Raw genomic sequence first — 24,055 nt, 5'->3', positions numbered from 1 at the left:
TAGTTTCAAGTAGAGATTGCAATATTAAGTAAGGTCTGACTATGGCATTTATAATAAGATTGACTTATGTCGAAGGTACGTTTTGAGAGCTTCGCAAACTCTGGTTGGGATATAAAAGTATATGGCTCTTTCGGTCCATCGAGCCCGTCGACCTGGCGCTTACATATTTCCGTACTAGCGTGCCTAAGAACACTCGAAAATCTCTTATAAAATCTCCCTCCTAAGTTCTATATAACTCGGGCAACTGCGGCGGCCAAGCCATAAATAGATGCTCTTCTTGTATAGTCGCGTACACTCTTAAAAGGGAATGAAACTATCTTTGAGAAGCCTAACTTACATGGGACATTCGTTCCATTCTACGGATGAACGCCCCGCGTATCTATGGCATCTCTCACCACATGTCCCGTTCCCTAGAGTCATCGACGAAAACTATTAACTACCGACTCTGAGGTAATCGATTCCGGCCGTGTCAACAAGCGAAAAAACTTCATCCCCTCCCTGTCTATAGATTACTTCATCCAAAGCCTCCAGCGTCCTTCCATCAAGTTGCACTTATCACGAGGTAAAACCTTGCTAAGGCATATGCGGAATGATGTACGCAGCTTCCATCGAAATACCCCATCCCAGTGTCTATATCTAAGACCAAGAGCACGTTATTTTCCGCGTGAGTGAACGCCAAAACCGTACACGATTTTCTCTGCTCTTTTTGTTCCCCTCATCTTGAAGAACTTTCCATTTGTTAAACTTTGTAGGGGAGAACAAGTCTGGTAGGTTGTTAACTCCCAAGTCATATACTCCTGGTAGAACCATATCTTAACTCCCGAATGACCGGTATTTTCATAGTTGTACTTTCTCCTTTCTTTTTTCTTCCATCCTCTGCAAGGAACCTTTATTTTCTTTAGCTCTAGATCCCCCTGGTGTAGGTAGGGGTGTAAAAGTCTAGGGAAAATGGGGTTTTCTCCGCTTTCCATTGTCATTCTTGGTAGAAGAATGTTTGCGTTTCATCTGAGGCCAGAAAGGGTATTAGCTAGGAGTGGCGCCTGCGGGAGTGTAAGAGCCTTCTTTCCTATTATATAAGGTAGGATGAAGGAGGTCCGCTTTTAACGAGGAATTCTGCACGGAGCGAATGACGTCTATATACTTGTCCTTGCTGGCTTCTTGTCATTTAACATTGCGCCACTTAGTGATCAATTACGTCCTGGCTATACAAGTACATATGTGTGTGTTTGCCCCCCCCCCCTTGCCAAATGTTGCCTTTCCAAAGGATGCTATCGTGGTAAATAAGAGCTCTTGTTGAGATGGTTAAATTCTGTTTACTTAACAAAGATGTCTATTTTCGGTCCAGTATTTGGTTTTCGCTAGACTGTGACAATAACCGCGTGTGTTAGTTTGAAGTATCTTTGTGTACCAAGGGTATTTTGAGCTGTTACAGAGTTAATCACCGAATGTTTGTAATTATCAATATTGAAGACCAATCCATGGATACTGTTTAGAGAAGTGCAGTTTCAATTAGAGCTTCATAGATCAATTTGACCAATCTCTGTTTAAGCTCAATTAGACAAGTTCATCCAAATACATTTCTCAAAGTTTGGAGATATAAAGAGTGGAGATTAGGCCTATTCTGCATTACGTAAAGTAATGATTTACGTATTAATCATCCCTAATGACAAGATATCCCAAAATTCCATGGGGAAAATATATCAACTTTCGCTGTAGATTAAGTAAGGAATAGAACAGGCAGCGATCGACCATAATGTCCGGAGTTATTAATTGTACGTAAGTAGTCTTACCTAATCTATACATCCATCTATTGGACGCCTGTCATCCGATCGAGCGACACTCCCCCCTCAACCCCTCCCCCTGACGTAATAAACGGAGAAGTCAATCTCCATTTTACTAGCTAGGGATCCTATAAGATCAATGGGGACGATAAGAGAAGCGCCACTTTAATAATAGCTTCTCTATTCCCACCAAAAATCTGCTCCAACTAGTGTTGATGCTCTATTTTACCCCTAACTTCGTTTTATCTCGGGATGATTCCATGAATCCATATATTCAATGGAATACTGACTATAAGTTTACTAATGATTGTTGAGGAGTTAATTTCCCACAATGCAAACTTGCTCTCGAGACTAGAGTCAAGTGGTAAAACTCCTAAACTGTATTTACTTACTCAAAACTCGCTACCTTCGAAGACGTGTTTACTATATTTAGTTGGCAGCTAGGATAGTCTCAAAATATTGAACATTAACACACTGTGGTATGTAAGGATGATCGGGGAGAAAAAGGAAGGATTGCATTATAGAGGGAGTAAAGAAGGAACCGCAGTTTTCTCGGCGTCTCCGTCACTTCGTTCACTTTCTCCGTGGGGAGGGGGCGCGCGCGCGGATAAATCTAGGAGAGCGCCCTCTATAAAGCTCCGAGTCCGAAGAAGCCGGAGTGGGAGGATGGGGATGGTATAATAGGGAGTGAAGGAAGAGAAATCTCCGATGTTGCCGCATCTGTAGCGAAAGAGAAGGAACGGTCGGCCTTTCAGTCTAAAGATCTCGAGCATGGCGTACGTTTCTCGGTCCAATTCCGCGCGAGGAGCTTCTTGGCAGTCCGTTCTGGGGTACGCCGTTTCGTTGGCCCTGCTCCTGTCGCTGCTTTGCTGTCAAGGAGGACTCGTGGCCGGCTTGCTGGGCAACGACGAGGGCGTGGACATCAAGGATCTCGACGAAGGCAACGTCGAAAGACTCCTCAAGTTTGTCCTGACCGAAATACAGAAATTAAAAGTCGAAAATCGCGAATTGGACGACTGTCACGGACTCGAAATCGGAAGCGTGCTCAGAGGAAAAAAACAAGTAAGACAATTTTTTTACTTTATACATTACTTATCTTAGTGGACAACTCGTGTCACCTTTTTTAAAACTAATCAGAATCGTAACGCCATAACGTAAATAAATTCATTTCTTATACTTTTTCGAATACCAGACGTTATTCGTGATAATAGGTTGGTAAAGTTACGGGGTTATTGGCCTTCAAATGGGCGGACGATCAATTGCAATTGCAATCCTGGTGGTTTTGGGCTAAATAGGTCATCCATCTAGTCTCGCCTTTTTCCTTTTCTTTCTCTTTCTTTCGATAGAATTGACCATAGGCGACAGAAGATTGAGAACGTAACACCTTCTTACCCCTTTTCCTTATCATATAAAGAAGTTTCGCATAATCGTATCGTTCTTATGTGTTTTTAAAACAAACGTAGGCCTATATAGTCAAGGATATTTTATTGTGTGTGGTTTTTGACAATACAGCTAATCTTTGCAATTTGAAAGGAAACCGACACTAGGACTAGTAAAAAAGGAAATATCTTTTAATGGGAACACAAATGCAGTTTAAGGAAAGTATTGTTAGTAGCTTGGGTCTTCTTTCTGATGGAGGAAAAGCGTCCAAACTTTTATTATACGGACGGTATTTTGGCGTCTAAAAGGAGTGGTGTTATTCTTCTTCTCTCTTCTCTCCTTTCTCCGTCATTAGGGAGAAATGAAACGGCGTCGTCTACCAACTGAGTGCTGTCGTTTTTCCTCCCCCCCATTCATCCTTTTAAGAATGAAGCTCGCTCTCCCTCTTCTTTAGCATCTCTTTGTAGCTCTTTTCTCCGAAACTTATCCCCACTAGAGCCACTCTTATCCCTTTTCAAAACAAGTCTAGGAATAAGAAAAACTAGAATTTTTCCCCCCTTAAGTATTAAAGCCTTTAAGACGTATTCAGTTTTATTCTGTGTGAAAAATACGTTTTTGGCATTTCATATTTCATACCAAAATGGAATTTTTAAACGATGAAACTATATATATATAACCTATACCGGCATTGAAGTTCGCGAATGCATCTAGCCTAGATCTAAAAGAAGTTAGAGAATTCAAAGTATGAAAATTTCATTCTATAAAAATGCTGCAAGTTCAAAATACACGAGTTGAAAATGCAGCTTTATAGAATATTTAAACTCTTATAAATATTCAATATTTATATTAAGTCTAAGAATTACTTTAAAGGAAAATCTTATTTAGGAATATTTTTCAAAGGACTTGTTTCATTTTTAAGTTGTTTACAAACTCTAACTATAGCCGCAAACTTAAAAACGTTTCCATGTTTAGAACAAATCGCCATTAACTAAAGTTTAATAACTTAAATATTTAATATAAGTACTATAAAATTTCCGAGACAATGGGCATGGAGTGAATTCACTAAGAACTCTAGAATAACATTTTCCAAATCTAAGCGACCATGCAGAAAAATGTTTTATTTTCAAAATTACCCGTCAATACAGTAGCATAGAAAGATCATATTATCCTACATTAAAGAGTGAAAAATTTCATAACGTCCAAATAGCTCTTTAGAATAAAGTTAAAACAATTTCCGAAACCTTTCTATTCTTACTTCGAAGTTCGAACATTCTGCAAATTGGATATACAGTATATAAAAAAAAAGAAGAGAGAGATTTATAAGAGAAATGCCTTAACAATTCCCCATGTTTAAGCGTTTAACAAAAGAACGATCTTTTCCATCTCATTTTTCCCCTGGGGGAAAATGGAATCTTGGGAGAATGGGAGCCCTGGAGGGGGAGGGAAAGGGGAAATGGGTGCAAAATTCCCTGTGGAAGCGATATTCTTATTCCCATCGGGGCTTTTATTATCGAAATCTTTCGCCTCCCGATATCTATCATCTTCTAAACGAGCGCGCAGTTTGGGGATAAAAATTGATCCCTCCTCCTTCCTTCCTTCCCGATCATCTCCTTGCGATGGTAGCTTGGTAAATGTCTTCCTGATAAATTCATTACTTAAATGGCCACTAAATTTCGACTCCCTGTCCGCGGAAGAAGCTATACGGGATTCTCTCATCATTCAGCCCGTTCGTAACTTCAGCTTACACGCAAATGGGCTCAGCATCCCGAGAAAATAATAGAAAAAAAAACGTTTTCAAAGAGAGGGATGAAGAAGATTGGGGCTTCTACCTTCCCTTTGTTCCATTCATTTAAGACCGTGGAGGTTTCTTAGGATTACGGGATTTCTTGCGCTGGGACACGTTTTTCAGAATAAAATCCAACCCCCTGCAGGATTTAGAGAACCGCTTACGTGAGGCTCTCTTAGGTCTTATTCAAATTCCCAAAGTTCAAACTTTCGGTTGGCAATTCCTAGTTGTCTTTCTAATCTTGTTATTTTTCTACGGTTGACTTTGGCCGTGGCTTCTCTCTCTCTCTGTTTTTTTTTATCGATTATCTATTCTCTTCTTTTATCTCATATTTCACCGGCGATAAGTCTTTCCAATCGCCATCCTTTAGATCCTCCCAGCATCCGCATCACCATCTCGCAACGGCGCGTGAAGATTTAACGCGTCTCCCATCCACCCATTTAAAGTCCACTGCCTGATACGTGTACACCTAGAACGTTCTTTTTTTATCAGTGTAGATTTTGTTCCTTTTTTACCTTCGGAAGTATATAAACCCATTTTAACCCGGTGAGGGTATATCCAATGGATACTAGTCGACTAGCCTGAAGTTTAGAAAATATATTTCCTTAATTTCGATAAGAATTAACCCTTTTTTACTAACGCGCGAAATTTATTTCAAACTCTGTAATTTTTTTTAATTTAAAGCTCTCTTGAGGTTTATGGGATATGAATTATGTAGCGTCATTTTTGACCCTTTTTTCTTGTTGCAAAAAAAAAGTACTTTCAATCTAATCACGTGACATTACTCTATCAATTCTTAAAGCGCGTGGAATTTCAAAATTTACAAAAAAAGGCTTAACTGTTTTTTAAGTACTCACAAAGCACGTGAAATAATCCTCGAGATTTAAAATTAATCAACCAAGGCTTAAGAGAAATTTTCAAACTTCTATACTAGCGGATTTTTCTACTAGTCTTATTGTTTCAATACTTTTAGCTAATCTGCTTCAGGTATTTTTGGTAACTTTTCGATCTCCTGTTGCCCCTTTTGCGGGATTGGATATCGAGGGGTCAGATTTATAGTATGTGGCGTTGGGGTATGGGGTTGGGTAGGGTAGGGTAGGGTAGTCTTATTGGAAAGTCGTAACTCTTTTGTGGCACGCAACCGTTACCGGCCAGCCAGTTAATTGCTTTTACTTTATTTCGCCTCGGACGTACGTACGTGGTCCGGGCCATATATTGGATTCCCTGCCACGTCTTTGTAATTGCTCGCTCCCGCCGCTACAAATTGAGAACAAATGTTCTCAACAGTTTATGGGGTCCGCGAAATTGCCCGTATTGTGTATTGAGACAAGTATTTAGTATCGTTGGAAAATGGCCCGCGACTCAAAGGATTTCCATGGCATGTTGTAAAATCAGAAGGTGTCGCTTAAATAAGCCCATGCATGTTTGTCCTATGGAGAAGACGTCGTTGAACCTTTCGCTTAATTACTCGGGCTCTGATTGTCGTAACCTTAAGTATTTGGTATCCTTGGAAAGCGGTGAAATTAGACTATAACATAGTGAAAGGAAATTCCCTTGTCTCTTATAGAAGCAGAGTTACGAGTCGCTAAATAATAAACTTGAGTGTGATTAGAAACCAATGGAATTAAAATATACCTCGTTCGATTGAATATAATTTTCTCTTCGCTTTTGATATATGGTGGAATAAAGACATCACCTCATCCGTCTTAATATAAAATGACGCCTTTTCAATGTATCACTTTTTGATCGTTTAAACTGACCTATCAAATTTCCGAAACGTCAAAGAATAATACCAGCTCCCCCATATTATTACTTCCATCCTCCAGAGTTTACCGGTATAGCCTTTTCCCCCTCTTTTCATATAAGGTATCAGGAAGGTATAGACCTTATAAAGCATCCTTTAAAGTCGGGAGAAAGAAACTCTCAAATATCGAAGGGTCACCTTTTTTTTCGTAGCTAGATCCCTGGGTAGAAAAAGAAAACCCCCGTTATATGATACTCTTTTATCCAGAGCTCATCTCACGATGGAGTGAATTGTGTGCAGTTGTAAGTACGCTATGAAAATTTTTACCTTACCTTTAACCTTCAAGAATGCGGTTCACTCACTCCTAGGTGACGTACTTTCGTTATCCATCCTTCAACTCTTCTATTATATATCCTTTCTCCTTCCGGCGTTTTTGAGAAACATCAATAGCTTTCCGATATTGTAAGATGCCCGTGCTGCAGTGCCAAAGCAACCCAAACCCCCTTAAAACCCCCCTTATTTTATAGCTCCCTTTAAATTTATGCTAAAACGCCGTGTATTCCATAGTGATTTATTTATAAAATGTAGAAATTAATAATGGATAATTTTATTACACGGTTTCATTTCATTTCAAACGTAGGGAATCGAATCGAAACTAGAATGTTTAATTACGTTAATAAATTTTCTATTTTCGAGAAAACCGCGCGTGTTCATTTCCAATTCCTCTAGAATATTTTTAAATTATTACAAAAATGGTTTCATCGGCGAACGTGCGGTCTTTTGAACCCGTCTTAATTTTCTTCTCAAAAATCGATTTTCTCTCAAGATTGGCTTTTTCTTTTTCTTTTCTTTTACAGTTTTTTAATTCTTAACCGCAAAATTACTCTTCTGGTTTTTCCGACCAGATTAGTTTAGTAATTATTTAGGAACCAAAAAAGGGGAGCCGAACTTTTTTTCCGTTCTCATTTTCTCTGTCGATGACTCTAAGTTCAGTAATTCCTTTCTAGGAAGAGATTAACGTGTGCAGGTTATAAATTAATTTATAACATATCCTTTGGTTGTTAAAAATGCAAACTATAAAGTCAAGCAATTCTGGGTGTTTAAATTTGTTACGGAAATACTGAGAGGCTAATCTTGAATAACATATCAATTTGCGTATGCCGGAAGCCCAGACGTGTCTGAATTAACGTTCTCTTCATTAGATTCGAAATTAAAATGTTTCTAAGCAACTCCTGGTCCCTTAAACAACCTAACTTGAATATTGATTAAGATTTCAATCATTTAAAATTGAAATTTTAGTCTGAGATTACGCGAGTTATACAAGATCGCGTTTAAATCTAGAACTTAAATTAGTTCTATCTACTCAATAGGAAGATTTAGAAGTCAAATTTCCATGGCGTAGAATATTTCAAGTCTAGTTTAAACAACGATAACCTTTGACCTGCCAGCTATTCACTATTCCCGCCCAAATATTAAAGATTTACTGATCTCTCTCCCTCTCTCTTCTCGGGCGTTTCCTTTTTCTCGCTTTTTCTTTTTAAGTACAAGCCACTCGTAGCTTAATTAAGTTTCCCTAAATTTTATATATATATATTTAATAGTGAGGGACCCCGGGTGCGTGATAGGCGCCACACACCCTTACGTCTCTTTGTCACAGTGTGACTGCTTGCGTGGCACCTGGGCCATTTAACATCGCGGTAGCTAAAGATCTGCCAAAATAGGTGACATGGATATCAGGCTTGAAATAGAAATACATTACTTGAAGTAAATAATTACTGTATGCATGGTCACTTTTAAACATGAAGTTCCATTTGGATCCATTGTAGTAAAACGTTTAACTTTGACATATCCTTCATTACTTGAAGTAAATAATTAGTGGAACACAAATGATACATGGTCACTTTTAAACGTGAAGTTCCATTCAGATCCATTGTCATGAAACTAACATTTAACTTTGACATATCCTTTGTCTAATTGCTTTATTTCAATTAATAAACTTCCGATACAATATTATAACCAAGGCTTAAGAGTTGATTTTAGGAGTCTAGGTATAAAAATATAGCCATTCTCCGCCCATCCGTGGGTAGTAAGTAGTACAGAATGAATGCACAGCGGTTTGCGTGTCCGGCTAACTTTTAGCGAAACGTTTATACCCTGATTATCTGGAGGCCTCTCGTTTCGTTTGACGTTTCCAATCATGTTTTTCTCTCTCATCTGGTCGTCGGAAGGAAGGAAATCACACTTATCTCGATATAAGCAAGCGCCTTTTCATTAATACATAAACATCGTAAAACTGATACGTTCTTATTGTATTAATATCAACTTTCATTTTTGGTCAAATCTTCAATAGAAATTCAATTCATATACTGACCTAATTTAGCCCAATATCATCAGGATTGTTGTTATGGTTTGTTTGAAATAACTTATTTTTAGGTCAAAAATAGGTCTATTTGAAGAACAGTTAGTAGAACTTAGGCCTGAGTTATTAAATAAGATTGTGAACATTTTTTTTAAATTTTTTACTGTTTGTTTTCAGACTCAGAAAACGGTCACTTATTCTTTGACCTTAAAAGTACAACCAACTGACCTGGTCAGTGACGAATGTAGTCAAAGGAATTCAACCTCCAATTCCTTACACGTAAGTAAAGAATTAATTTCAATATTTTTGGGAGAATTGAATGCATTCTGATTTTTATTCAAAATCCAAACAATTACGGATCGCTACATTTGACATTTTTGGAAAAGTTGAAATCCTAAACTTACTAAATTTTCGTTTTTAATTGGCAACTTTTATAATTAAATCCGTTCATTTGGCGTTATATTACGTGACGTCGCGAAATAAACTGGGCGACTTATCGGGGTCGTGTGTCACGGTTAATTAAAATTTTGTCAAACTGTTCTCGTGTTTCGGCTTAGTTCCCGGATTAAATTTTATATTATTTTGTCCAAATTCAAATTAAGGTTTCGAATTTTTTATAAAGATAGCTTTAAAGACTGAAAATATAGGGATTAAATATTTAAGAGTAATTTAGGGAAAATTTTGGAAAAAGAGGAAAGAAGATCCGAACTTATTAGAAATATTTCGAAAATTTGAAAAATATACTCGGGTTTGCTCATTTGAGTGTTTGAAGAGGACTTTCATTTTGCTCGCATCTTCTGAGCAAGGTTGTACAAGACGTTCCCTTCTAGATATTAAGCGCGTCTCTTAGTTAGCGCATTGCGGGATGGGGAGTAGTGGGGTCCTAATCGACTAATCTTCATTAATCTTTCTTTATCTTTAGGCGCGATGCGAGAAGGAACGCGAAGTGCGCTCGGTAATTTTCTTTTAAGGGATTAAAATTTATTTTTCTTTTCCCTCCGTTGTTTTTCCTTGGTGATGGCCAATCTAGAGTTCCGTTTTACCAGGGAGATAACCTTTTAACCTCTCATCCGTTAGTCAAAATTAATGGCTTTTTCTAAATAAATTTCTTCAAGAGCGGATTAAGAAATTTTATCGGTTGTTGCCGAGTAGCGAGTAGAGTAGCGGCTTAGCGCGCGAGCACGCGCGGTTCTTGACAGAAGTTCATTAATTAAGGTAATTTATCGTTCTTGGAAATTGCGATGGAATCATGGAATGTACATCGTAAATAGATTAGTTTAGTAGATGAAACATTTTTACACTCTTGGTAGAAACGTTTCAACCACCGTGTTATTCTGCTGAAAATCAAGCCCCCCCCCCTATAAAATGTTTGATCCCTAACCCTTTATTCAAAGATCCTTGATAAACCCTTTTTATTCAAAGATCCTTGATAAACCCTTTTTATTCAAAGATCCTTGATAAACCCTTTTTATTCCTTCGTCTATTCCATAAAATGATAAAGGTGTATGTCTAACACAAACAAGGATCTTCTGATCTTCTATACATAAGCCTTACGATCTCATAGATGATCTTCGGATTATGTTAACGGCGTCGCTTAGCTAAACTTGTAATGAGTGTTTTTATAGTCTGGGGAGCAAAAAAAAACCTCTATAGCCCTGAACCAAATTGAGTTCAAAAACGAGCAGCCATGTTATTAAAAGGAAAAAACTAATCACGGACTAGGTTAACTACAAACGAAACGAAAGAAAATAAGAGCACCGAGAGAGAGAGGGAAAAAAGAGGAGAGGAGAAATCTTCTTCCTTGGATGAGAAAGATGAAATAGTCGTAAATTTTTCGAGCTCTCTCGTATATTTTTACGAGGTACGGATGTATGTACTATTCTGTCCGAAGTAGATTAATCCGAAGTTATATCTGAAGATACGAGGTGTATCGCGAATAATTACCAATTTATTGCAATAATATAATAACGTCGTTGTTAATCTACTTCGGTTTTGGTGCGTACATAGTTATGAGACGATCTTCTCTCTCGCGTGTTGAAGCGTTTTAGTGCGAAGGAAAAGGAACCAGCGATTTTTCGGTAACGTGGAATTGTTTCGTTTCTTTAATATTTTACGAGATAATTTAAAAAAGTTGTAAGGCGGTGTAGGACTTGGAAAGTGTTCACTCCCTTTTACAATGTTAGCCTATAAAAAAAGGAGAAACTGCATGCGCCTAAATTTCTTTCCTTTTTTTTTCTTTCTCTCCTCTTTCTACTCTTTGATTAACGAGATTTACCCGAAGGCTATTTTTAATCCCAAAAAATCTTCCCAAGGAGTATAAGAAGAAGGTGGAGGTAAATGGGTCGAAATAATTTTACTGCCGCGATATAAAAAAAGAAAGGAAGTGTTTCGATTTAAGGACTATCCTAAAACTTATTTTTGGAAGGTTTTTAAAACCGGGCGTAACCCAACCGTAATGTAGACCAAATTTATAGACCAACGCGCGGAGTAATACTAAACTGAGTCAATTTTAGGTCTACTCCTAAAAAATATGTGATACTTCGTTTCCAAAAATGTCATTTAAGACACCGTTATAGTTTATCATTACTAGGTAATTAAGTTTAATTATTTTTATACTGTTTAGCCGGAAATTTGCGAAGCGGAAGTAATTGAAGACGAAAAAAGTAGTACTTCTGGTATGACCCTTTTAAGATCCGCTTGTCTTCAAGTGGAAGAACTTCAAGATTAAAAAAAAAATAAATAAATAAAAATAATGGAGTCGAAGAAGATACCGATTTGAATTATGATGACGTCATATGTATATATTATGAAATGCACACGCAAACAAACAAACATTGATTCCCTAAACAACAAACAACAGTTGTCATTTCACTACTAAATATTTATAAGTACACGAACGGAGTATTCCGATGGAAAACAAATTATAATTGTTTTAAAATTAATTGAATCCTAAAAATCAAGAAGAGAAAACATCCTGCGAAGAATCGAACGTTTCGTAATTGTCCAGCCAAAACATTTTCCAAATAATTAAAAAAAGGTTTTTCAAAAGTACGTAGCCTAATTATATGGAGAAAAAAAAACAAGCATTCCGTTGTCTCGTATACGTTCATTTTTAATTCGAGGAATTAATAGAACTCAATGTTTAAATCCACGAAACTCAAGTCAAAATTAAATAAAATTTAAATAGACTATATTTAATTTTAATTTTTTTTTCATATTTGCGTTAGGTATACCTACTCGGAAATTAATTAATCGTGAAATTTGGTTTGGTTCGAACACAACCGTGTAGTTGTTAAAATTTATACGTTAAACCAACCGAAGACAAAAACTATCGTCTATTATTTTAATTTGAAAAGTAAGAAAACTGATATTTGAAAAAGGAGCCAGTTTTATGGTGAGTAAATGTTTTTCGCGATCGCCTTTAGTCAGCAATAAAACCTAAAGTTGAGAAAGACTGGAATATATCGAAGAATTGGAAAAACATCTTTAGATATTCTTGTTTTTCGTGGTTTAAAATTTCCCGAAAACATCTTTTATTTTATTTTTTTAAGAAAAAATTTGTAACAAATGTTTTCATTCATCGAAATTTTAATATTTTCTTTTTTTCTTTGAAACAAAAAATTCTTGAGACTCAAAAGTATTTTTTTTTTCTTTCTTGAAAGCTAGTGGCTTATTTCCATTAAAGTTATTTGCGTTGGTCCCAAGAAACCCCTTGGGGTTATTTGAAAATATGACCTTTGTTTCTCTTTTCCAATATTTTCCTGTCATTTTTCTTCTCTTTCACTAATTAAATAAAAAACATCACCCTTCAGTCTTCGTAACATATTTATAAATCAATGTATCTATGTTTGAAACGACACTCCAATTTCAAAATATTAATTTTTTCCCCTCAAGTTTTAAAATATTCAAAAAAGACAAATTTTGTATTTTAGAATGTATTGTTTAATTTCCAAGAAAACTTTTTAATTCGATTAAAAATAAGGCCGTTCCTCTCGTTCAAGTTATAATGGTTTTCAATATGGAGGGGAATATTTGTCTTTTAAATAAGAAATGGTATTTTTTTTAAGTCAAGGTAAAAAATGGAAGAACCTATTGATCGACGACAAAAAGAAAAATAATTATTGGACACGCGAAGAAATTTCGGTATATAATCTTTATCAGAACGCGAATCAATCAAAAATGAACTAAAGGAATTCTTTGACGTCACTTTATTGATAACGGAACCGTTGTGACGACACGCCAGGATGACGCGTTATACTGGCTAGGAGCCACAGCATCCTTAATGGAAGAAAAACGAACTAAAACTTGGACAAAAATATTTCATAGGAACATCTCGCGATAACTGGTGTAATTCCAGAAAGAATTCGCGATAAACTGCTAAAGAGATCTTTGATTATTTCGCCTAGGAAAGCTACAGGACGACAGAAGCACGAAGTTCAAATGATTTCTTTTGCGTGTTGTTTCCCTATGAAATATTCTTTGTCTCTATGGAGAGCGTGTCTCTCTCTCTCTACTCCTCCATCAACCTCTTGAACAATCTCTCGGATACTAAAGGAATTTTCTGAATAAGAAACGGAGCAAAAAGAGGAAAAAGAAGAAAAAAATCTCCTTTTCGTTGCTGCGGGATCTATAGCTTTCTTATTAGAAAAAGGGACGAGGAAGAGGATGAGAGAGAGAGAAGATGGGGATGAAACTTCTAGGAGGATCAGCCCCAAGGATGAAGAGCGCCAGCCGAATAGCCGAGAAACCTATTTTTTTTTTTTTTTTTCCTTCTCATTCTCATCCGATGCGGATGAAGTGCCAGAGAAGTATAAGGGGATGGGGGTAGGAGGAGTGTGTGTGGGGGCCCAACGGTCCGATAGCCGCTGCCATGATTGAAGAGTTACGGAAATGCGCGACTGCTTGGGCCCCCACAGAGAGCGCGCGCCAGGAAGGAAGAAAACTTTTGTATAGCTGGGCAAGCGAGCGTGTGCACTCCCAGATGCGCCCATCACCAAAAACCCAGGCTTCCTAAGAACTTTCCCTCCATGCCGCGTCTCGAGGGCGCGCCATCCTTGGCAGACAGGGACTGCTGGGCTTTTCGGATTAAATTGTGGTAACTCGCAGAGTCGACACTTGCTCCTAAGTCAGGAAAAGTCAGGAAAAACGGAATATTATCAAATAAAGTCAGGAAATTTGGTTTTACGAAAATTCCAACGTTGCACGTTACAATATGTTTTAAAATATTATCTATCAAAAGAGCTTATTTATAAAATAATATTCTTAAACACTGACAATTAAACTTTGACCTTAAAAGTCAGGGAAATTTCGTGTCAAAGTTGAAAAAGCGAAATCGAGAAATTACCAAGTTTTGAGTTAGGATGTATTTGATCCGAAAAGCGTCAAGTATATTTTTTCTTTTTTGCGGAAGAAGGTAGCCCGGAGCCGATCGCCATCGACTTTGGGACTTCGTTATACTCCAGGCAACCCCTTATCCCTTATGGGTCTCACTCTCCTTTATCGAGATTAGAAAATAAGGAAACAAGAAATAGACAGCGCACTCCTTTGCAAGCTCAGTTTCGCCAGGTATCACACTCTATTATTATACACTGCGAAACATTATACACGGTGCAAATTCCACCTGAAAAATACTTTGTTGTATTGAAAAAAATAAGGAAAAAAGTAGAGAAAGCTATTTGTTGGGTGGCCTGGGTTTTGCTACGCTGGCCTAAACATCCGGGTCAATGCGATAGACGTTTTTGGTACCTTCCTTTTCTCTATTAGCTAACGGATTGAGGCTTCTCGGATAATTCAGGCCTCGGAATTATTTTTAGGCCCTATAAAGTTTGTTCAAGGATCTTTGGAGGAATAAAAATGAGTTAGGTGAAGTAACGGATAAGAGGCGCACGAGTACTTCAAATTATGAATATTTACAGAACGAATTGGTATAACACTCTAACCTTTCCACGTATAATTGAACCTAAATCGAATATCTATTACGTTGCCAATTGGTTAAAAGGCTCGCTAAGATGTAAAACGCCGGTTACGTCTAACTCTTCCCCCCCTGCCTTTGCCTCTATTGGCTTTGACTCGGTGGACAGAGTATCGAGTTAGGTCCTATGGGGAGATATAAGATAAGTCGCTCTATCCGTTCGGGCGATTGGACTGGCGGTGTGTCGCAGCTGGAGGTTCTGGTTCGGAGGTATAAGCCCTTCTCACTATACAGTACCCGACTTAAGTAATCTTATTAACGAAAACAATAAGTGCGTGGGTGAAGGAAGTAAAGTGGGAACTTTTCTCCACCGCATTTAGGCTTTCGGGTCAAAAACTTGGAACCCTGGTCCTTTTGTACGGCTTAATAAAACCCTTCTGCATGCCATTCTATCTATACCCGTTACAAATGGAGTGTTTTGGTGAATAAATCAATACTAACCATATACATAGGACTTGGACCGTCGCTCTAGAAGTTAAACTTATTCGAGTGTCGATGTTTGGGATTAAAATAAGCTAATTGGATAATTAAGGTTATTTAACTAGTCACAAACTCATCTAGAATTACTCGCGATTAACTTATTAAAATACCTCTGAGATTTAAACCATTAAAGATTAATTCTTAATTCGTTTAAGATTTAAGAGACTTAGTTTTTTTCCCCACTGAAAAACTTTAAACCATCTTTGTTTTGTTTACACAGTTTAAAATCAACATTAAACTTAAGAATTCTTGAATAAATAAACTCTATCCTTTTTATTTTTTCAGAGGTTCGACTGAATTACGATTTCCAATTAGTTATTGAACACAGGGAACTTCATTAGATAAGCTAATAACTTCAGTCTCAAGGTTTCTTTGAAGAAAAAAAAAACAGAACCCTCAAAAGGCAAATAAAACTCGACGTGAAAGTTCAAAACCCCTAGCTCTTGTCCAAATACAAATGAAAAAGTTCAGCTTGCCAGAATACATCAAGAAAGTAAGTAAACCAATCTACCGATTGATTCGGTTCAAACGAAACTGTGACGAAAACAACCTAAATATTGAGTTCGGTCCACGAATACGATTAAAATTATTTACGCCCTCAACTATTAATGAAAAGTGAATGGAGTGGAAGCCTCTAGCGACTGAATTTTAGGCCCATCTTATTGATCTTCCCCCAAAACGTATCTTAATTCGGCTTTATTTGTGGACAAACTCGGCTCTGTAGAGGAAAGGTACTTTTCCAATTTCAGGGTCTCCTTATCTCTAGGGACGGGAATGCAAATACACTATATAGGGATATTGGAATAGAAACAACAAGACCGCGAATAATATTGGGACCAACAGTGATTCCGGTCCTCTTAGAGACCGAGTCCCTGGTACTTTGGTTCATCAAAGGTCCCGGAAGCAAGGGTCAATATTTGAGATTCATCGGAACGGTGCTATTCTGCAAAGTTTATAGGTCGAATTAGAGTTCCCTCTCTCGCTGTGCACTGTTGTTTCTAAGGCGTATATACGCTCGTATAGAACTAGACTCGAGCGAGCTACGGTATATTTGGCTTCCGTTGACTATACTACGGTTTCTAGGATTTAATAGACTGGAATGAAAGGGCGTAAGGCTGCGTATAGTTTACCTATATTTGAACACGCTTATTGGAAATCTCTGTCCTCGTCGTCGCTGACCCAATGAAGCGTATCCTCATTTTGAATCTATTATTTAAACGAAGCCCTAGGCTTAAAACACCAGACACAATGTTTATCTAAAGCCAATGACGCGAAACAGTTCTGCTACCAGAAGTAATTTCAAGTCTGCGCGTGTTTAGCTAGGTCTATGATTAATTGTTAAAAATCCATGACGGAAATGTTAGCACGGATCTGACCATTTTTTACTCGAAACCCACTTGAAACTTTATACTTGGAGAGGAACGCGTTGTACGTAATAAATTGAAGTGGACCCTCAATTCTGGTAACACTATGAAAGGTCAAAAGGACCATTTCCGCGTCAATACGCTTTTCTTCTTATTTTTCCTTTCCTTACTGTCCACAAATCAGCGGTAACTCTAAATCCGATTGAAGAACGCTAAAGCCGCGACTGTTTTTTTCGGGATTCGTGTCCCTCCATCGATGCTGGTGAAACTAGTGCAAAAAACACCAAGATTGGGAAGGGTAGTTGACACCAGGAGCCCTTGGGATGTGTAGTCTCTTATTTGTTGATATTAGACTTAGTCCGTCTTGTTTTCTGGAAATTTCATTTCACGAACCCGAACCATAAGTCGTGGTAGAGTATAGGGGTAAATAAAAAACAAACTCGTGAAAAATAGAAATCATTTTATTTTGGTCAGGCAATTCTTTTTTTATTTGGTAAAAAATCCCCGCGTTGGCGTTTTCCGTCTCTTAGAGAAGAACATCCTTTTCTTTACATTTTTTCTCATCTTGGGTTTCCACTCTCTCCCTATAAGGCATCACGTTGGGAGTTGTTGGGACGCTAAGGTATCTAGAAGAAAGCGACTCGCGGAGTTAAACTAAGAACGGGATTAAGGATACATTCTGCAGACTCCAATACTTTTTTATTTATTTCCGTGGAATTTTAGTGAAGCGGAGAGATTTATAAAAAGAGGAGTAGAAAGTCTAACGTTTCGATTATATTGTGCATCTTAAGTCGGGAGCATAAGAAACCCCTTAAACTCCTCTTGGTATAGTTCTTTATGGTGAAAGGATTTTCTTCGTATGCACCAGGTCGCGATTATTCAATGGAAAGTGAATGCGTGGTTCTATGGCGGCTTACGTTACAGGTAAACCTATTCGAACGAACTCAAATCCCGAGCTTTATAGTTCCCCTTCGAACTTAGGAAGTATCTTTCATGCGCTTACAAATAGAAATCTTGTTATAGTAAAACAGGATCTTGTCCTATTCCGTAACTCGCATATTTTTTTATTTAAAGATAAAGAGTTTCAATGGAAGAAATGTTCCCTGAAAACGTTAATTCATTTCTGAGATCACCTTTACCGTTCATTTAACCCGTGATTTATGTAATTTGTCCGCGAATTTGTCTTTTCTCGGTGTTTAAAACGAAGTCATTCATTCTGAAAAGTGACGTGTTGAAAGGCCTTTAGTCACGATCATTTTGATTATAAATTTCAACGTCTTAATCATCGTCTTCATTAACCTAATTTTCCCGAAGTGAAATCATGGACCCCTTAATCTTGGAAAGGAACTTGAATTTATACTCGGGTTAATTTGTAGTTTCCCTTTTGCTAAGCCTAAGTAAGGCCCGTAGAATTTACCGTTTCAGTTTTAGTCCCGTGTATGGTAGAGTGAGTTAGAGAGTTCCTGCTTGGTTATAGACGCTGCCGTAGCATCCACGGGGATTTTAATTTTGATGAGTATAAACTCTCGGTTCTATTCCGAAAACTCTAAACGAATCACGACACGTATAATCTTCTTAATTAATCGCTGAGGAATTCCATCGAATAATTAGCCGCTCGACATATAGTTAAACTTGGAGCTTAGCTATAGCTTTAGCTATTCTAGGATTTAATAACAACGAGGAAATAACAAGGATAGAATTTAAAGCCTTCGAGGCTTCCGTAATTTTCCAACGCACTTCGCGAGCAAATAGATATATAGTTTAAAGTCCAAGCGCTAGCAAGGTTTTTAAGATAATTCCTAGTACACAACAGACAATATTAAAGTTTGATTGTTTAGCCAGTATGTGTTCTTTAAACCAAATGTTCTAAAAAAATAGTTCAAACTCGAGAAAGGGTCAGACTTAAGATAAATATTATCGAAGCCCTTTATGGAATAGCGGCGGTGTTTACCCACCCTTTTAAATTGGTTTACACTTGGAAAACTTTAGCGGAAAATGAAACTCTTTGAACCAGTCGCGGTTTACGCAATCTGTATGGAATCTAACCCGCCAGTATCCCTTCGCCTTAGTACAGCTGTTGTAGTAAAGATAGGGTGGTATATTAACAGCCCGCTATCCGGTCGTCTAGGTAAATAGAAGAACTAAACTAATATTTTTAGACGGATTTTAAAATTTTATATCCCAGATATATTAAAAACGTTCCAGTTCATGGGATGAATACGAAACTGTATCTATACCAACTGATTAGATATATTTTTTTCTTCTATTTCTTCGGGGATAGATTTAATTTTAGAAGTAGGAATGGAGAACGGTTAGTATTTACTTCAGTCCAATTCATAGCCCAGTATGTAGCCCCTCCCTTCAACACGTAACGAAAAGTTTAAATTATCTTATTGGCTCACTTTGATGAAGTTGATGACGGAGACGGCGAAAAATACCTAATTCATTTTTACCTCTGTCGCTATGACCCGCCTCTTCTTTCATACCCCTCCGTCCCGTGGAAGGGGGCCTGGGACTTTGACGCAGGCCCACATTACTCTGTTCTCCATTCCTACTCCTAAAATTAAATCTATCCCTGATTTCTTTTTAACTCCATTTCATAGATTGATGAAGTTGAACAAATCCCTCTAAAACTGTAGGTTGCCACCCAATCAGGTGCATATTATTTTTTCCAGTTCAGTATAGTTTTATAATTGCAATAGTGACTTTACTCCAGCTACTGTCTTTTGATTAGATAATCTTGTTTATAAAATTATAACCCTACTTACAACAATTTTCCATTAGTACTAGATAAACACTTTGTGAAAAGGTTTTTGGGGGGAAATTTCTCTTTAGGTCTATAGGTCCCTAATCCGCTTTTAAAGTTATTATAGTACACGCTAAAAAGGTCAGAGGTTTATGAACTAGGCCTAGCTCTTTCTGAAAAAAAATCCATAATCCCCGGATGAATCTTTTCTTCGTTGGCGAAACTTTTGCCGCTGGTTGCGGCCGGGTTGGCGTCCAGCTTCTGTCAGCGGTACAGGAACGAGAGAGTTAACCATGCAGCAACCGCGGTACCGTACGTCAAAAGGGTTTCAAAAACTACTCTCCGCAGCCCATCTTTTCACATCCCCATTTTTCCGTTAGCCAAACATTATATAAGACCGCTTGCCAACTAAAAAGAACCCCCGTTTTTAAACCCTGCCTAGTTTCAAGTACTTGGGTTTATTACTTTGAGGAAAGTTCTAACAGAGATCTTGTCTTATAGTACAACGCGTGGTGATACTCTCTTAAAGGTCGTAAAGTGGTGCTAACCTTTGACATTCAGTCTTATCACACTTTTTTTAACAGTTAATCAGTATTGTAAAATTACGATAGACTAGAATTATCTCCAAGCTTATTATCGTCAAACTCATCTAGCCCATGGATATTCAAAGGGCTACTGTACAGTTCATCTTGTCATTCTTGTTTCCCTTGCCGGGCTAGCATCTCCTGCTTCTTTAGTGCGCGTGTTCTTGGTGGGCGCGCTCCGTGACATATTGGTTTCCTATAGTCGGCGGGTAACCTTCTATCAATTTTTCCTCCTATACATTTTTCTCGTTAAACCTCGGTTAAAGGAAGGCACTCCTTGTGTGTAGAAGCCCTAGCTGTCCCTAGCTCTATAGTCGCTACCATCCTTCTACCCCTCCCTCTCCTCCCACCGAGAGTCCCAAAGACTCCTAAACCGCACCGCAAAAAAAGAAAAGAGAAAACGTAGGAAGAATAAAAAAGTATTTGAGCTCTAAAAGATATAGAATATGACACGCGCTGGTCAATGCTCCGACGGAATACTGATAAGGTCCCCCCCCCCCCGTTTTTCAACCATTGAAAGATAAATAGAAGTGTATGGGGACATGAGAGCTAGACAAGCTGAGGATGTTTGGGACGCGACCCATCTTTAAACTTTTTAGAAGCTTAAACTTCTCCGAATAGAAAAAAAATAAGATGAAAAGGTCGTGTTTTGACTCGTTATTGGCCTTTTTAAAGCTCCGATTTGACATTTGAAACTCTATATTATATTCTATATCCAAAACCACACCCGAATGACTTCCGGTAGATTCTCAAAAGATCTCTCTCTCTCTCTCCCTTTCCTCTAAAAGATCATTCTATCATCGTACGTTTTCCTATTTCTAATATATTTGAAGGATCAAACGAGATCTAAAGCTAAAAGATCTAATAGAGCTATACGATGTAAACTTTTTTTGTAAAATTATTTATGAGCGAAACTGCTTTAAAATTTATAAACTAGCCTCCTAGTAGCAGAATCTAATTGCAAAGTGTTTCAAATTCAAACTCTCTTCCGTATTCGGATCGTGTAATCTCCTTGAACTGTATTAGTTTAAATTCCTTAATTATTTAAAATTTATCCCCGCCAGATATAAAGGGAGTTTCGCAGTTAGGGCTAAACTTCGCAAACTAATTTCGATCCGCAAAAGGGAATACATTAAGATCAACACTCTCTCTCAAAGTGTATACCCTTTGGGTACTCAAATACCCCAAGCTAGTATACATAAACGGCAACTAGGCCCAGGTAAATATTTTGCTTAGTGAGTCACGTGTCAAGTTGCTTTGAACCTTTAATAACTTAACTTCAATTTTAAATTTACGAAGGAGTTCACTATATAGAACGTTCGGACAAGTTTTTAACTTCCTACAATTTAAATTTAATTTAAACTTGGAGTTTCTTATCTTAGAAATGACACGATATTAGTAATTAAACAACTAGACAAGTAAAATGGTAAACGTCAGACGTCAAATTAAAACTGAATTTCTCTCTCGAGTCGCGGTCAAATTGTGTCTCGCGCGTCTCAAAAACGTCTCGTAAAGACGTCGTAATGGCCAACTTTAATTTTCTAACTTGGCTTTTATTACAAACGAAATTTAGATCAAATTAAGGGTCGGATGACAGACAGCGATAGAGTAAGAAACTTATTTCCCTCAGACTCTGATATCGTTGCGCTCTTTCCCATGTGTACTATAAAGGAGTGTGCAGGCTACTGATACCAACCTTTTCGACCAAATTTCGAAGATGGTTTATCGTCCGCCTTTGACGAGAGTGATGGTTTCCATAATAGGAAGCCCCGCTAAAGAAAGCCCGAAGTTCGCGTTGAAAAGGTTGATACGGAAATCTTCTCTACCGTAATTACCGTCAGTGAGTCTCGTATATATAAACAAAATAGCCGTAAAGGAAAAATAGATTAACTCGAAGTTATTTTTATTATTGTATTTTTGAGCTATGAGAAAATGACATCTCCAGCATTCAATAGACTAGTTTGAAAAACGTTTATTTTCCACATGAATATTTTTTAATGATTAGAACTTCTAGTTAATCTACTTCTTGTAATAGTTCTCGGGGATATCTAGGATACTCCGGATAGAACGTTACGAGTCCCGGGGTACTCGTATCCTAACATTGTGACCATCCTGGGTTAGTACACCTCTACTTTTTCCCAAACTTTTCGAGCAGTTCGCCCTGAGACTATTTTCAACTTGATACAAAGGGTTCAGGGTTGCGTCAACTACCTGGAAAGCCTAGAAGCGATCCCCAAATCGTAGATACAAAGGGAATTAGGGACGAGCTAGATAACTAGAAATAACATTGTTGCATAAACGTGACACCGTTATACGGCAAGTTTTACGAGCTAGCCTAACTAACCCGTACACTCTGTGCTCTAACTGAACTCGAGAGTGTTCCCGAAATTTAATCCCAAAAGGAGGATATTTTCCTCTTCGTATTATTTACCTTGCAAACTTAAAGAGTTTGACTCTGCGGCTAGTTAAATAGGTTTCTAGAGGAACCGTTGATGCGATCAAACAGGGACCATAACTGTGCAAAATATTCATTCAAAATCAGCGGACAGTGTTTCGTACGTTCCCTCTTTGCACGTGGATAGGCGAACTATTGCCTCTCGTACAAGAAGAGCGGGTGGTAAAGGCTAGCAGCGGATAGAGGTGTTTAAGACGAAAGAGCGGAGTTTCCTCGAAGAGATTACAGATGCGTGTTTAAAGGGCATGAAAAGCGGCGGATTACGCTTTAATGCTCGCATCGCGTGCCATTCTACCTTCATTATTTCCAAGAGGGTTCAAAATCCCCAGTCTCCCCTGGCACGCGGACCCGTCTTAGGAGGACAGTATGTAGCAAAGGGCCGGACCACGCCTCCACTCTTTTGACGATTGATCACTCTAAATAGCCTCGTGGAATTTTCACGCGCCACTTTTCATCACCTACTACAAGAATAGGACGGTTGCCTATAGCTTCTTCCAGCATTCGGAAGTTTTAAGGGTTCTTTCTCGAAGCCGGCCGCGGCACCGGCCCGCCTTGAAACTTTCTAAATATAACTCGTACGATATGTCAAGGACCCGACGACGCCTAAGTCGCTTTTAATTAAAATTTACGCCAGATTGTGGGATTATAGAAGTTAGCCATACATTGAGAATGGGTGGGGTTGACTCCGATGTGCCACGCGGCCGGAAAGAAAAATTATCATTCGGGTTATGTATGATGATGCTATATTAGAAAGCGTATGAAAGATTGTCGCAACCATCGGGATTACTTTAAGCGAGGACAAAGTTTGGCTACGTTCTTTTGTTTGCTGTAAAAGTGCATCCATTTTAAAGAGGTTGTTGTAAATTTTCCAACAACATTTCATTTTTCTGGATATCTAAACCAGTTTTACAAGGCTTTGATCTCTCTACTTTGATTACCTTTCCAATTTATTACCTACTAGTAACTATACCTTGAAATGAATGGGATATGAATTCCGTTACATCACGTTCTCGAATTACCGCGCTTTTGTAGGCGTACGGTTTTTGGTACGAGCTAGGGAGCTCCGAGCTTGAAAAGATCATCAAAGGTCGGTCGAGTCTTTCCTGATAGTAAACGAGGCCCGGGATGTTGGAGAGAGAGCGGCGGATCGTCCTATCCTAGCTCGTAATAGACGCAGCTGCCAGATAGAGGTAACATTCCCCCTTAATGGACTCTTTTAAAGAGATTCCTGGCCGCAAAGCGAAACCATCGTATAAAACTCCCATGCTCCCTTCTACAGAAGGTTTCATAAATATATGATGATAAGTACCTCTTCGCAAACGTTAGTATTTCCCGTAGATATTGGAACTATACTTGATTACGACTTACAGTTTTTAACTTATGGTAATGCGGTTCCTCCGAAAAC

General features: G+C 38.1%; 1 protein-coding gene across 1 annotated transcript; it reads left to right on the top strand.

The window, feature by feature from the left end:
• Positions 1-2,477: 2,477 nt before the first annotated feature.
• On the top strand, positions 2,478-12,779 carry LOC149717830 (uncharacterized). The gene is made up of 3 exons (XM_089840794.1): positions 2,478-2,843; positions 9,228-9,329; positions 11,674-12,779. The coding sequence occupies exons 1-3, from the start codon at positions 2,553-2,555 to the stop codon at positions 11,776-11,778; spliced, it is 498 nt and encodes a 165-aa protein (XP_089696920.1). The 5' UTR covers positions 2,478-2,552; the 3' UTR covers positions 11,779-12,779.
• Positions 12,780-24,055: the final 11,276 nt, after the last annotated feature.

Source organism: Phalangium opilio, unplaced genomic scaffold (genome assembly GCF_054372755.1).
Source record: "Phalangium opilio isolate 3A_F unplaced genomic scaffold, DU_Popi_V2 ptg000003l_1, whole genome shotgun sequence".
In the NCBI taxonomy this organism is placed as follows: Eukaryota; Metazoa; Arthropoda; class Arachnida; order Opiliones; family Phalangiidae; genus Phalangium; species Phalangium opilio.
Note: the sequence above shows the minus strand (reverse complement) of the source record. Positions and strands in the feature narration are given on the sequence as shown.

Excerpts from the sequence above, each read along its gene's own strand:
- LOC149717830 (XM_089840794.1), top strand. The coding sequence starts at position 2,553 with ATGGCGTACGTTTCTCGGTCCAATTCCGCGCGAGGAGCTTCTTGGCAG. Across the intron at positions 2,844-9,227 it reads TGCTCAGAGGAAAAAAACAA|ACTCAGAAAACGGTCACTTA; the intron begins GTAAGACAATTT and ends GTTTGTTTTCAG. Across the intron at positions 9,330-11,673 it reads CAACCTCCAATTCCTTACAC|CCGGAAATTTGCGAAGCGGA; the intron begins GTAAGTAAAGAA and ends TATACTGTTTAG.